The following is a 16,315-nucleotide window of genomic DNA, read 5'->3' on the forward strand; positions in this document are numbered from 1 at the left end:
GGTATATTATGGATGAAAAATTTAAAATACCTATTTGATTACACCAACCGAGTATTACAATACCAATTCATACATAATGCGATGTTTTAATGAGTTTTTTATTTATACATGGCATTCCCGTAATTCTCGTACGTTATTCGAGTCGATTAAGTCGTGATTTCAATTACTAAGATAAGATTTAAATGTGCCTTCAAGTCTTGGATGTAATTTCTGTAATAGCTCAGATGCCATTTTACGATAAAGTTATTCGACTGAAATTTAAATCATTCCACGTGATTGCTAATTTCATTGAATTGGTTCCCATTTTTATGGTTCCAAACGTCCGAATGAAAAAATAAAACCCCATGGGTTTTTTTTGGTGTAATGTAAACATAAAAACCTAAATCCAAACAAAGGAACCGCGAACATCGTTCATTTGTTACAGAGATATCCATCTTAGAGTGCATCATCACTTACCACTAGGTGAGATTGCAATCAAGAGCTAACTTATATCTAAATCAAAAAAAAACAAAGAGCCTATGTATCCCGGAGACGGACAAAGGCTACTTTTAACCCGGAAAATCAAAGAATTCCTACGGGATTTTTAAAAACCCAAATTCATGTGGACGAAGTCATAGGAATCTTCTAGTATTCTAAAAGTAAATCAGTTTTATGCGTTACACGTAGAAAAATCCACTTTAGCATATATTTCAAATCAAAGCATTTTCAATAAAGTGCAAATTAATTGAAACCTATAAAAATATGCCATTAAGGAAGTTATTTCAACACTTGATCGACAATAAAACTGTACAACTTTATTGTTCAATATATTATTTATTTTAAAAAGAACCATCTTGGATATTTAAATGAAATACCTACCTACCTATGTGTACCTACCTAGTCATCATTTACTTTTTATTCCAACATTATTTTTTAATACCTATAAGTAGGTGGTACATCTTATTATAATAATAATATACTTACTATTCAGAAACAAGTCTTAGGTACCTACCTATATGTTTTTAAAAATAAATCACTAAATAATGCCCGCGACTTCGTCCGCGTGGATTTAGATATATTTTTTTAAATCACAAAGGCACTCTTTAATTTTCTGGGGTAATAGTAACTTATTATATGCGTGGTCGGGATGCAAGCTATGTCTGTAGGTACCTACCAAATACATGATGCCCTCGAATTCATTTACGTAGAATTAGTTTATTTAATTTTAAGCTTTGATTTTCCGGGACAAAAGTATTCTACGCCCGTCCCCGGTATGCAATTTCTAGTCAGAATCAGTTACGGGCCATGAAAAACTGACTGACAGACAGGTAGACGCACTTTCATATTTAAAATATCAGTATGAATTAGGATTAAAATTTCTAAAATATTTTTCCAGCATCCTTCCCCATCACGAGGCGGATCGGCCACCCCTACCAGAACAGAACGCCTCCAAAGCGCAAAAAACCCAGAACCTCCTTCACCAGGATGCAGATAGCTGAGCTGGAGAAGCGGTTCCATAAACAGAAGTACCTCGCGTCGGCTGAGAGAGCGTCGCTGGCAAAAACGCTCAAAATGACAGACGCACAAGTCAAGACCTGGTTCCAGAACAGAAGAACGAAATGGAGGTATGTCCCAACTCCCATCACTAAAATAGTTCCCCTTCTATCAGAACAGGATATACAACTCTACAGAAGTAAAAAATGGAGTATGTGTGTTGCCATCACTGTTACATTTTTTCGGAATTACGACGAATCACGACGTTGCATGCCATATTATATTGCATTACAATATTGCATGACAGATTTTTAGGGTTGCGTTACGATTACGGCTAAATTTTAACTGTGAATACAAGCTCAGCGTTAAAAAATCCTTAAGGGCCTACGCAGACCGGGACGGCAAGGCAAGGGATTTTAATTTTTACTAATGGACATTCAACCGTACTGGTACAGAAATACGACATAAATTGCTATGCTTTAAAATGATGCCGTGGCATTGAAAGGGATTTTATCGCAACACGCGCCACAGGCTCCCGTGGCGGGATGCCGTGGCATACTGCGGTAGGCAACGGCATGCCACGGACTCCGGCGCTCGTAGTGATATACTGCGGGGTGCGGCGGCGGGAGTAGAGAAGCGGGGAATGCACACCAATATTGACCATCCATTTGCGCCCGCGTCTTTGACGACTGTGCTACGTGATTTTTTCGGAGACCAGTTTTTTACGTTTTTTATTCCAACATGGAGGAAAAATTAATAACTTTAGTTCAAGACTATGATTATTTATATAATATGTCATCAAAACATTATATGAACACTCAAATGAAGAACAATGCGTGGAAAAGAATTGGAATAGAAATGAATAAAACAGGTAAGTAAATATTTTTGCACTATAATTATATTTTAAGATTTAACACAGTATTAATGTCTATTTACAATATCGTTTTGCCATGGAATAGAGCCCTCATCAGACCTAAAGTAATCTTTAAACATCTCCCGTACTGTCATACCATCTAATGCATTGTTCATATTATTATCGTTTTCTAAATTAATGCTTACACTTGCTATATTTTGGCTTTCTGTGCTTGTACCACCTATGATGAAATTGTGTAAGCAAGTACATGCTAAAATGATATTATCAACATATTTTGGTTGAACCTGAATTCCTTTTTGACATAATTCGAAACGTTCTTGAAGTATACCAAATGCATTTTCGACGATACGCCTGGCTCTACTCAAACGATAATTGTATATTTTCATTGCTTCATCTGTCAATCGATCGCCACTAAATGGTCTCATAATGTTTGTGGTTAACGGAAAAGCCTCGTCTGCTACAAAAACATACGGCAACTCAAGATCAGTCCTCGGTAAACGTTTTTTTGGGGGAATATCGAGGGCATTAGAAGTCAATTTTTTTCCAAATATTGAGTTTTGCATTATACCTCCATCACTATTTCGTCCATATGATCCTACATCTGCAATCACAAATTTATAATTTGCATCCACAACCGCTAGTAGTACGATACTGAAAAACTTTTTATAGTTTATGTAGAGACTTCCACTATTGCGAGGTGCTTTTATCCTGAAATGTTTACCATCTATTGCACCGATGCAGTTCGGGAAATTCCATTTTTCATCAAATTCCATCGCGATTCGCGTCCATTTTTCCCTTGTTGGTTTTGGCATAACACTAGGTCTTAGGGCATTCCAAATGACTCGGCAAGTTTCATGTACGATAGAGCGCACTGTACTAAACCCCATGCGATAGCTGTAACCTAGAGACTTGAAGCTACTTCCCGTGATCAAAAATCTGAAAGATAATATACCATTTTACCTGCTTATGTTTTGTTTTAGGTGAAGAATGCCAGAAAATATGGGGTAATATACGTAATAATTTTAGGAAAGCTCTGAATAACAGAAAAACAAAGAGTGGTGACCCGTACACAAAGCGACGCCCTATCAAGTTTGAAAAAGAGCTGGAGTTTTTGAAAAAATTCATTCAGCACAGAAAACAAACCTCGAATCTGGACTCCTCTTCAGAGGATACGCAGACTTCTTTCGCAGAATCCGCTGTCAATGATAATGATGAACGTTCAGTTTCGCGAATGACCAATGATTCACACCATTCCTTAATAAGACCAGAACCTACAACAACTGCTGAAATACTAAATAAATACATTGAATCGAAAAAGGAGGTGGACCCCATTGATTCGTTCTTTCAAACAATGGCTGCCACAGTAAAAAAACTACCAGAAAGAGTGCAGGTCCAAATAAAGAGACAAATATTTAATGTGGTAACTGACGCCGAATTAAAATACATAGAGGGAACTCCAGCTCCAACATCTGAAGATGTCTCTAGCTATGAAACCACCTCAGGCTCTGGTTATGAAGCTGCTTCGGGGTCTGGCTATGGAACCGCCTCAGGCTCTGGTTATGAAGCTGCTTCGGGGTCTGGCTATGGAACTGCCTCAGGCTCTGGTTATGAAGCTGTTTCACGGTCTGTTTATGGTACCGCCTCTGGCCCTGGCTATGAAGCTGCTTCAGGGTCTGGCTACAAAACTGCAGTTTCTGAATACGAAACTAATCTAAACTAGTAGGTACTCTAAATTAAGTAAAAACAAATAAAGATCCAGGGATTATCAGTGAGAAGGTTTATCAGTGCAAAAACTTGAAAATCGTTATTATGTGTCTACAATACATGATTGTACTTGGCAAAAAATATTGTTTTTTTTTTTTAATTTAATAAAAGAAGAAAAAATAAAACTTATACAATCATTTAACTACCCACCTCAAACACAAGGATAATCTCTGATCGGCTTCAATGGGGTTGCGAAAATTGGTCCTCTGTTTTTCGATATATGGTCGACATATATTCAACAGTGCTTGAAATTTCTCATAATCCATTCTATGATAGTCATAAAATTTTTGCACGTCGTATTTTAAATCATTAAATAAATTATTGAATTCACCCTTTGATTCCCTTTCTTTCCATAAATTATCAACCCAAAATCTTCTTCTATCCCTATTATTAGCCTGTGCACCTTCTTCTTCATCTGCAATAATCGATATCAACACCAAATCCCAATCTACCATTTTAAAACTGAGGCACACCAACACTCGATCAAACGCAACTGAAGACTAAAAGTGTATCAGGCAGCAGGAGTCGCTGAGGCGTGCTTTGTCGTGCCGCGGCACGCCGTGGCATGCCGTGGCAAAGTGCTGGAATGCCGCGGTATCTAAGCGGCCAGTGTGCGCTGACTCACGGCAAAATCCCTTGCCTTGCCGTCCCGGTCTGCGTAGGCCTTAAGCCCTAATTCGCTTGCGCTGACAATACAAAGTGCGCGATAAAAAAGCGTTGACGTGTGAACAGATACTTGGGAATGCATTTGTTCTATTTGAACGCTTTTTTAACGGACGTTAAAAAAGCTCTCGTGCGAATTAGCCCTAACTGTATGAAAGATTTAGTTCGTCCATACATCTAACGCTTCAAAGGAAAGATTTGCGAAATTAAAATCAATTGTATTAAGTTTGGATTTTAAATCAAAAAGATGTATGTCCATTATACTTTGACGTTATTTTGTTTTGAGTTTGACGTTCAAATTTTATCAACGTTGATGAAATCCCACACTAAACCCACAGTTATACTGGAAAAATACGTTAGATAACAAAATGTAGTTTTATTGAATTTTATAAGATTGACCAGTTATTATTGATATATTTATGCAAAACTTATACATTTTTATACGCATCTTCGATAAATCTTAATTAATAATGTAGGCTATAAAATACTTTTAAAGATAATCAACACTTTATTCGTTTTAGAATTGAGATAAAGTGCTCTTAAGTTTGGACCAGTTACAAAGAATTCTCGCCAGTAAAAATGTTAATTTTATTCTAGATTCTTACACCTAATATTCATCATCATCATCGCGTGCCTTTTTAGAAACGAAGATTTGTGATCATCATCCGCAAAGCTCCTCTATCTAATCACTCCACAATGTTCTCAAAGGCGTGTGAAGTCTGCCAATCCGCACTTGAGCAGAGTGGTGGAATATGGCCTGCCCTATACCTTTCTCATATTGAAACGAGACCTATGCTTAATAGAGCCGACGACGCGACGGGTTGATAATAATAATGCTTTAAAAGTACAGAGACTCCCATCACACTAATCACACTAATATTATAAAGGCGAAAGTTTGTGTGTATGTGTGTGTGTATGTTTGTTACTCCTTCACGCAAAAACTACTGGACGGATTGGGCTGAAATTTGAAATGGAGATAGATAATATCCTAGATTAGCACATAGGCTACTTTTTATCCCGGAAAATCAAAGAGTTCCCACGGGATTTTGAAAAACCTAAATCCACGCGGATGAAGTCGCAGGAATCAGCTAGTCACACTAATATTATAAAGGCGAAAGTTTGTGTGTGTGTGTGTGTGTGTGTGTGTGTGTGTGTGTGTGTGTGTGTGTGTGTATGTTTGTTACTCCTTCACGCAAAAACTACTGGACGGATTTGGCTGAAATTCGGAATGGAGATAGATAATATCCTGGATTAGCACATAGGCTACTTTTTATCCTGGAAAATCAAAGAGTTTCCACGGGATTTTGAAAAACCTAAATCCACGCGGATGAAGTCGCAGGAATCGCGTCTTTGTCTCGAGGCCCATGCTTAGTAGTGGGCCGACCGTTGATTGATGATGATATTCTTGCTGCGACACCGCATTTTAGCCAATATATAGTGAAGTACTATCAAGTGCTAATCAAGTGATTACAATCTTCACACTGTAGCTCTCAAACTTTGGTAACTAGCTCCCCAGATCTCCATGGCCAAATGCAAATGTTACCAATTAAAAAAACGTTTAGTCAAAAAAACCATTACATCATGCGGAATAATATTGATTTTATATCTCTTAAACTGTCATTAGCATAATATTAAGATAAGAATCTTTATCTAAGTAGATAACATTAAGAGATTAAAGAATAGATAACGGTTCATTTTACGCCATTAACTCTAAAGTATTTTGGTATAATTTCACAAAAATAGAAATCGATTTAAAAAAATTAACATGATTATAGTTTTGTGGAAGTTTTTAAAATACAAAATAAATATTAACAGAGATTGTCATTTATTCAAAAAATACTGTTTTTTAAAACCATTTCAAAAGGGCAGTTAACAAAAAAGAAACGGAAGACTCATCTTTCCTTACAAAACAAAATTATCTTACATAAATTATTTGATTATTTTAAGGCGTAGTCACACGTCCAATACAAAAAAACTGACGTGCAACTACGGCTTTTAATAATTATTTTAAAAAAATACTGTTTATTTTGCTTAATATTTTTTGATATTTATGAAATCGGATTTTTGTTTTTTATTACCTTTTTAGTAGGTACCTACATTAACCATCTTTTATACATATTTTTTTAGTTTTGATTTATTTAATTACTTGATTTAAAAGTTACTAGTACCTTAGTCCCAAAATGCGCCGTGAACACGGGGCCTTATTACAACAACAGGCACTTAATAAGGAACAACAAAACCAGCAGCGATAAGCAGCCATTAACACCGCTCCTTAATGCAAAGAGACGTCTGATAAATCGACTGTTAATAATAGGCTCTTTTTATGATGGATTCCTGTATTCAGGATAAGGTTTTTATAGGTCTCACACCAAACTTACACCAAACGCTTGCTTTTGGTGTAGGTTATTAAAAACACACAACAACAATTGAAAAGAGCAACCGCCGAGTTTCTTGCTGGTTCTTTTCGGTAGGAACGGCATTCCGAACCAGTGGTAAATTATTATTTGACGATTCAAAAGCACTTGTAAAAGTTTAATTGAATAAAAATCTATTCTATTCTATTCTACACATGTGCATACTACATTGAATTACATATTATTAAAAGCTTAGTATGAGATTTTACATCTCACCGACGTTGATAGAATTCGAGCGTCGAAAGTCGAAACACAAAAACGTCAGAGTAAAATTGGGCCTTGAAAAAATTAAATTGAAATTAAAATTAGCTATGATTAAAAGTAAAAAATTCAGTAGATAGATACACTACCTATATACCTACCACCGATTTTAATTTCAAAATGTTTCGGTTTGGATTTCGGCAGTACCTATATTTTTGTGTCATTGAAGTTGGTTATTTTTTAATTTTTTCAATATTATACTTTGTCCGCGTGGATTGGGTTTTTTAAAAATCCTTGAGGACTTTCTGACACTCCGGGATAAAAAGTTGCTTATGTCAATTTCCGGGATGCAAGCTACCTCTGTACTCATATAAATCAGTTAAACGAATGGATCTTTATGAGTCCCGTGGGAACTCTTTGATTTTCCGGGATAAAAGTAGCCTATGCCCTTCCCAGGGATGTAAGCTAACTCTGTGCGAAACATCTGAATCGATTAAACTGTTGGGTTGTTAAAAGCTAGCAGACAGACAGACAGACAGACTTTTATAATATTAGTAAATATTAGTATGGATAGTTTTTGCAAATTTTGCAGTTGGTTTCAATTTTTTTTCGGCCGTATATTTTTCGTTCTTACGGTTATTGGAGTCGGGTTTTTTTTTTTTAAATTTATGTTTAGATGGGTCCACACTCATACACCACACCAGTCCTCACAATCCCCACACTATCGGAGGCATCACATACCGAAGCCAGTGGCGCCGCGGTATCGCTCGTTATCGGCGCGGAGCACAAACAGCGCTTGTCCATTAGGTAATCAGGATGCCACCAACGCGTATTGTCTCACAGGGATTCGGAATTTTGTATTGCCCTTTTCGAAGCTAGCATTTACAACTATTGTTATTTTTTTTCAAATTTATATTATATTACAATCTGGGTCTACCAATCTACCAATTACAATCTGGGTATCTTTAAAACAAGAGTGAATAGGCACCTTCTAGGTAAACGCGTCCCATCTTAGACCACATCATCACTTTCCATCAGGTGTGATTGTGGTCAAGCGCTTACCTATAGTGAATAATATATATATATTGTGGTTTGTCCTTCAATAACTACACAAATAAACGTATTGACGTATAGTTAAAGACTTGGGAAAATCAAACAGTTCTCATGAGATTTTTAGAAACCTAAATCCACGGGAATACAAGCACTGGAAAGAAAAAAGTCCGAAAACGGTGAATTTATGTTAACATCACAAAAAAAAAAAAAGTGTTAGGTATTTCTTGTACGATGATAGTTACGGAACCACTCATGTGGGAGTCTTAGGCTGAAATCTATAAAGCGCACTTTGACTTTGCTCTGACTTAAGATTGAGTTAAAACGAGACAGATTTATGTGAGAGATATAGCTCTGTCTCGTTTTAACTCTGTCTTAAATCTAAGCAAAGGCAGAGCGCGCTCTATAGATCTCACCCTGAGTCGCACTTGACTAGTTTTAATGTAGTACACTGTACAGCCTACCGAGTCGGACTCGCGCACGTGGGGTTCTGTCGGTACCATTTTACAAGAATTAACACTTTTTAAAACTCTTTAATTTGCTGGATAGTAATAGGTACCAACCTACCTACTCATTGTGTGATTTCAATTCTCAACCTATTACGGTTTATGAGATATACAGCCCGTTGACAGACAGACAGACAGACGGCCGGACGGACAGCAGCGGTGGCTTAGTAATAGAGCTCCGTTTTTTTTTCTTAAATTATATGCAAACGCTTGACCACAATCACACTTGATGGAAAGTGATGATGTGGCCTAAGATGGGACGCGTTTACCTAGAAGATGCCTATTCAGTCTTGTTTTAAAGATACACGGATTGTAATTGGTAGGGAACACAGATCACGGAAGAGTATTCCATACCTTAGCCATGCGTATAAGGAATGATGATGTAAAACGTTTCGTGCGTGTAGACTGTAGATGGAATGTCGACGATATAAGGATGGAAACTCGTTGGTACCCTTCGTATACGGAACCCTAAAAATCGATCACATCCATACTAATATTATAAATGCGAAAGTGTGTCTGTCTGTCTCTCTGTCTTTCTTGCTGTCTGTCTGCTACCTTTTCACGGCCCAACCGTTTAACCGATTCTGACGGGTACAGGGTTAGCTTATATCCCGGGGACGGACATAGGCTACTTTTTATTCCGGAAAATCAAACGGTTCCCACGGGATTCCCAAAAACCCATCCGGTTAACTGATTTGTATGTAATTTGGTACCGAGGTAGCTTGCGTCCCTGTAATTGACATAGGCAACTTTTTATCCTGGAAAATAAAACAGTTTCCACGGGATCTTTCAAAACCTAAATCCAAACGGACGAAGTCGCGAGCATCCTCTAGTAGTACTATAAATTTTTGTCGCTCGTTAACTTTAACCGTGATGTCGAAGTCGAACTCGAAACTACTCGGTACAGAAATGTTAAACAAATTGATAACATACTAATTAGATTTTTTATTGTATCTTTATGCTAGCCTGAACACAAGATTACTTTTAAACCGGAACGCATCGTAACGGCTTTGATCAGACATTATGTTAACAAAATGTTAAACATTTTATGATTTGGATTTAAACCTTGGTATTTAGCTGACGCCCGCGACTTCGTCTGTGTGGAATCAGGTTTTTTCAAAATCTCGTAGGAACTCTTTGATGTTTTGAAATAAGAAGTAGCCTGTGTGTTAATCCAGGGTATAAACTATCTCCATCCCGAATTTCAGCCAAGTTCAGTAGTTTGTGCGTGATTGGATAACAAACATACACACATACACACATGCATACACACAAACTTACGCCTTTATGCTACTTTATAGGTAATAATACTTATATAGTGTGATGATTTTTATGCTAGCCTGAACACGAAATTAATTTTAAACCGGAACGCATCGTAAGTCGGTAACTACTTTGGTCAGACATAATATTAACAATATGTTGAACATTTTATGATTGGGATTCAACCCTTTTAATGTTAACTTGTACATTGATTGATTTTTAGGGTTCCATACCTCAAAAGGAAAAACGGAACTCTTATAGGATCACTTTGTTGTCTGTCTGTCCGTCCGTCCGTCCGTCGTGTCTGTCAAGAAACCTATAGGGTACTTCCCGTTGTCCTAGAATCATGACATTTGGCAGGTAGGTAGGTCTTATAGCAAATACAGGAATAAATCTGAAAACCGCGAATTTGTGGTTACAGCATTATTTATTTATTTATTTACTTTTATATTTATTTAGAAGATATTTGTTTGCGCACACACTTGCAGCTCTAAAACACATATATCGCGCGCAGTTAGCTAATCTCTATGGAGATTAGCCGCCGAAGCCGAAATTCTTATTAATGAAAACACCATAATTAACATAATGTTATGTCCTCATAATCTTTACGAAATTAAAAGTTACAATTATTAAAGACATAGTCAACGAGAACGCGTATCGACAACGTAGAGCATAATAGTTGCGATACGAGAAATTATCTTAGAATATGCACTTAATATGTCACCAATATTTGTTTTTTTTTTTTGTTTTTTTTTTTTACATCGATTTGTTTTTTTTTTTAATAAAATAGAAAAGTTTGGGAAATGGTCGTACAGAAATTCTGAGACCAACTCCCTAATCCTATTTCTGTAGGGTTACCGGCTATGATATGAGGATTCATAAACTGTTGGTGGTGAATTCATATTGTAGGTACTTAACTATTTGTTTTGTATGTTTTGTGAACCTTTATGATTGAAATTTAGTAGACAGTATTAGACAGTATTGAGTATATTTAACTTAATATTTTTTATTTATTATTTTAATCTTAATTGAAACATTGTCATAGGATTCTAACACTTTCAGTCACCTTGAATCGATCCTGATGATTCAAGGTACAGCACGCTTAATCGCTCAGTATGTCATTTTATCATGCTGCGATGATTACGCGTTCAGCTGCCGCCGCGCGTTTTGTTTTACCAAGCCTTCATTTGGCTACCTGTTTTATATTCGAGGACCTTTGATATTCTAAACATCATTCAATCATTGTCTTATTATATTAAGTAGGCTGTTTATTTCAAATGTCACAGCATATAGATTAGCCGATTCAAATGAATTGGTGGTTGATCTATGACAAATGACCTTACTTTATCTCGTACTAGCGGCCCGCCCCAGCTTCGCACGGGTAGCTTGTAACAATTTTCCTACAGATTTCTAATTTTTTGAAAATAAAATATGTAGCTGGTGAAAGAATTTTCAAAATCGGTTCAGTAGTTTCAGAGATTACGTCCTATAAACAAACTCACAAACTTTACCTCCCTCTACTCATTACCTCTTTATATAATATTAGTATAGACTAGCAGCTTCCTTTGACTTTGTCTGAGAGTCATCATGATCAACATGAACAACTCATTGCCAGCTCACTACTGAGCACGGATCTCCTCTCAGAATGAGAAGAGTTTAGGCCATAGTCTGCCACTCTGGCCCTATGTGGATTGGCAGACTTCACAGTTCACACACCTTTGAGAACAAGTAGAACTCTCAGGCATGCAGGTTTCCTCACGGTGTTTTCCTTCTCCGTGTTTCCTTCAAGTGATATTTAATAACTCAAAACGAACATAACTTTGAAAAGTTAGATGGGCGTGCCCGGGATCGAACCCCCGATCTCCCGAAACGAAAGCGGACGTCGGTATCACCGCTTTTTATTAGTTTTATAATATCTTTGGTAACAAATGTAAATTAAAAATTTATAACACCCCCGACAAGTGAAGGTTACAGTAACTAGAAAAGAGCTGATAACTTTAAAACGGCTGAACCGATTTTCTTGGATTAAGTATAACTAAGAACAATCTCGATCAAGCCACCTTTCAAACAAAAAACTAAATTAAAATCGGTTCATTAGTTTAGGAGCTACAATGCCACAGACAGATACACAGATACACAAGTCAAACTTATAACACCCCTCTTTTTGGGTCGGGGATTAAAAAACATACAATACTTTCTATCAGTCGTAAGAGTATAGGTCATATATCTTGTAGATCCTATGATGTATCATAGTAAAGGGCTATTCTTGTATCATATCGATATCTCATTTATAATGCCCTGGAACAATGTGACATTATATCTTATGAATGTAGTTACTTCACCCTGGCAACGAGTAATGAATACAATTTCCGATAAGATTCTTATGGGTCCTGTACACAATGGACCAATACATTCGGCGAGTATCAATTACTATCAGCCAATGTGTAACGCTGTTTACGACATTATAAAGACTATTTTATTAACCCCCGACCCAAAAAGAGGGGTGTTATAAGTTTGATTTGTGTATCTGTGTATCTGTCTGTGGCATCGTAGCTCCTAAACTAATGAAGCGATTTTAATTTAGTTTTTTTTTTGTTTGAAAGGTGGCTTGATCGAGAGTGTTCTTAGCTATAATCCAAGAAAATCAGTTAAGCCGTTTAAAAGTTATCAGCTCTTTTCTAGTTACTGTAACCTTCACTTGTCGGGGGTGTTATAAATTTTTAATTTAGACTTTTTGATAACTAGAAGGTTCCCCGTGATTTAGTCAGTGTGGATTTGGGGGTTTTTAATCCCGTGGCTATTGTCTTAACCAGTGGTAACTTTTTGGTTTTCCGGGATAAAAGTAGCCTATGTCCATCACCGGGTTGCAAGCTATTTCTGTATCAAAGTCAAAATCGGTTGAATGTACCCAGGACTGCGAAGAGATAAGACAGACAGACAGATAAATAGACACACTTTTACTTTTTTAATATTAGTATGGATGATAAAAATAAACTTAAAGCTAGCCTAATCTAATTAGTAATGACTGTATAGGTATATCATGTCCCCGTGGAGTTGTGCTATAATATTAGCTGCTTTTCCGCGCAGGTTGTTATTGAAATAAGCCAGCTCTTCTGTCTCCAGATGAAGCAACTAACTGTGGTTAAATCTCTCTTAAATTTTTTTTAGAACTAATACTTCATAGCCTGATAATCTCCACGGCAAATGGAACAAATATAGGTATTAATTTTATAAAGCGGCATTTTTGCACCGCTTATGAAAACCAGAAAGGCGTAGAGCGTACAATTATAACGCTGTGTGTATTGGCCAAGCATTGGGCCAATGTGTACGTAACATTTTATGATTGAATTCCGAGATCTTGGTGACTTGGTCAAACGCAAAACTGTCACCGATAAACAGAAGCGAAATCGTAAACGTCGCATCCGTCTATTTGTATAAATATAATATATCCCCAAACATCAAGCAGGCGGTAACACGAGGGTAGCAAGGGATATCAATTATGTACGAGTAACACAACTCGGCAGTTTCGGATGATCAATTATTTACCGCGGTAGAAAAGAACCTACGCCTTTTTACATGCATTGTTCGCGGGCTTTATTGCTCGTTGCCGTTACGTACAATGCCGGTTTGAGGTTATTTTATGTGTCTACGTGAGCGTCTGGTGTAGGAACTTCTTTTTATAATGGTTTTTTGAATTCATATACACACTATTAGTGACTCTTAGTATACAGACTCTTCTTCTTTATCATATAATATTAGCCATGGCTAATCATGACTAATTCTCATGACTCCCCTTTCCCCTCCAATTAAGCGTAAAGCTTGTGCCAGGAGTGGGTACGGCAATAGTGCAACGGGTGGGGTTTGAACCGCCGACCTTTCGGAATTCAGTCGGCTCTTCAACCGTTGAGCTATCGAGGCTCCAATTGTTGGTCAAGAACAGGTATTGCTTAGGTATATATTAGACCTGAAAGACCTAACACCGTTGGATTTGAGCCTGATCTCTTTCCGATTGTATCGGATTGCTGTCCCATAGAATTATAATATGTAGAAGTGTAAGGGAGTAGAGAGTGCTCACACATCTGTATTCTGTTATTATTTGAACCTACGCGTGTTTACATGCATTCTTCACCGGCTTTATTGCTCGTTGCCGTTACGTACAATGCCGGTTTGAGGTTATTTTATGTGTCTACGTGAGCGTCTGGTGTAGGAACTTCTTTTTATAATGGTTGTTTTGAATCTTCTTTAACATATAAAAACCGGCCAAGTGCGAGTCAGACTCGCGCACTGAGGGTTCCGTACTCGCGTATTTTTTCCAACATTTTGCACGATAAATCAAAAGCTATTGTGCTTAAAAATAAATAAAATTCTGTTTTAGAATGAAAAGGTAAAGCCTTTTCATATGATATCCCACTTGGTATAGTTATCTTACTTTGAAAATTGTTTTTTTTTTTAATGATGTGACCACAAATTCGCGGTTTTCAGATTTATTCCTGTACTTGTGCTATTAAGTCCTACCTAGTACCTACCTGCCAAATTTCATGATTCTAGGTCAACGGGAAGTACCCTATAGGTTTCTTGACATATACGACGGATGGACGGACATACAGACAGACAGACAGACATCAAAGTGATCCTATAAGGGTTCCGATTTTCCTTGTGAGGTACGAAACCCTAAAAAGCATAAGCCATAAGGTGACTGACTGAATGACTGATATCAACGCACAGCTCAAACTACTTACTGATAATGAACTAGACATCCGCCAAGAAAAGATTTTTGAATATTTAATCTCTAAAGGTGTTAAGTTCATGTAGTCCTGTAGTAGTTGGTTAGTTGGTAATTAAATTGTTGTTATTCTAAGCAGTCACTTTTTCCATTTATATACCTACCTATTTAGATTTTTATTTCATCCCATATCTAATTCGCTTACTTAATTGCCCCCTGAAACACAGTTTTCACTTCATCAGGAGGCAGGGCTTTACACTAAAGTTTGTAAACACTGTTTTGTCAAGATAATATCGATTTATTTATTTATTTAATACATACATACATAGACTGCTAAAATCATAACCCTTCTTTTGGCTTTGCTGCAGTCGGGTAAAAAAGTGTATGATAGCTCTCTACATAGGCCTCTATCATTCACCGGACTTTACCACCAATTTGCACATTCTAAAAGCCACGATAAACTACGGGATTCGCTTTCCGCTCCAACAAATCGAATCGCCTGGAACCACCATCTAACACTTAATGTACCAATACGAGGGGGTCTTTATTTATTTACCACCTATCCCTGCTTCATTTCTTGTAATTCTTTGCCTTTGTAAGTAAATATTAAAGTCGAATTAGGGGGTCTACACCTTCACACGATTCTCTACCTTTACATATTACTCATAAAGCATATATTCCTTTAGAATTGTTAGCGTTAACTTAATTCAGTACTTAATGTTGTTTACTTGTACGATAACACGTCTTATATGTTTCTTATAAGGTATAAAGTTGTTTTAATGCTTTATTGGAGTTGAGCTGTTTTGTTTCTGGGTTGTTGGAGATGTCTTTTGGATAATTGTTACTTGTAGCTTGTTGGCTGTCTTCTCGGGAATTAGGGAACAAATCCCTTTAGTGATTGACGTGGAAGTCAGTAGGTAGGGAGGATAAGTTGCGTAGTCGTTAATTTTTATTGCACGTCGTTTGTCACGGGCGAGGAGGTGGAATAAGAGGGTATAAGGTAATCTAGGGAGGCAGCGCTGCCTCTGCGCGGTACGCGGCGAAGGCGCCCTTAGTGTGTGTGTAAACTATTGTCAATAGAAATTATTTACCTATTTTCATTAGCTGACAAAATAAATTAAATAGGACAAGTGTTAATTAAAAATTTATAACACCTCTTGATAACTTTCAAACGGTTGAACCGATTTTCTTGAATTATAGCTAAAAACACCCTCGTTCAAGCCACCTTACAAACAAAAAAAACTAAATTAAAGTCGGTTCATTAGTTTAGGAGCTACTATGCCACAGACAGATACACAGATACACACGTCAAACTTATAACACCCCTGTTTTTAATGAATTTTCAAATGCTTCAGACTCAGAGGCCCTTGAGCATTGTGAAATAAAA

The 16,315-nt window shown here is 36.9% G+C and overlaps 2 protein-coding genes across 3 annotated transcripts in view; one reads left to right on the top strand and one right to left on the bottom strand.

The window, feature by feature from the left end:
• Positions 1 to 16,315, top strand: part of LOC123877867 (T-cell leukemia homeobox protein 2-like) — a 56,470-nt gene that overhangs the window by 28,519 nt on the left and 11,636 nt on the right. Inside the window, exon 2 of the mRNA XM_045924798.1 lies at positions 1,376 to 1,604. Coding sequence (XP_045780754.1) covers positions 1,376 to 1,604 — 229 coding nt within the window. The remainder of the gene's footprint in view (positions 1 to 1,375; positions 1,605 to 16,315) is intronic.
• Positions 2,350 to 4,777, bottom strand: LOC123877866 (protein ANTAGONIST OF LIKE HETEROCHROMATIN PROTEIN 1-like). 2 transcript variants are annotated; one of them, XM_045924797.1, is made up of 3 exons: positions 4,262 to 4,777; positions 3,069 to 3,283; positions 2,350 to 2,948 (listed from the first exon to the last, which is right to left on the bottom strand). In XM_045924797.1, exons 1-3 carry the CDS (start codon positions 4,564 to 4,566, stop codon positions 2,395 to 2,397), a joined length of 1,074 nt encoding a protein of 357 aa, XP_045780753.1. In that variant the 5' UTR covers positions 4,567 to 4,777; the 3' UTR covers positions 2,350 to 2,394. The 2 variants fall into 2 exon arrangements, with proteins under 2 accessions (XP_045780753.1, XP_045780752.1); XM_045924796.1 differs by having other exon boundaries at positions 2,350 to 3,283.

The sequence above is a fragment of the Maniola jurtina genome, chromosome 24, assembly GCF_905333055.1.
Source record: "Maniola jurtina chromosome 24, ilManJurt1.1, whole genome shotgun sequence".
NCBI lineage: Eukaryota > Metazoa > Arthropoda > Insecta > Lepidoptera > Nymphalidae > Maniola > Maniola jurtina.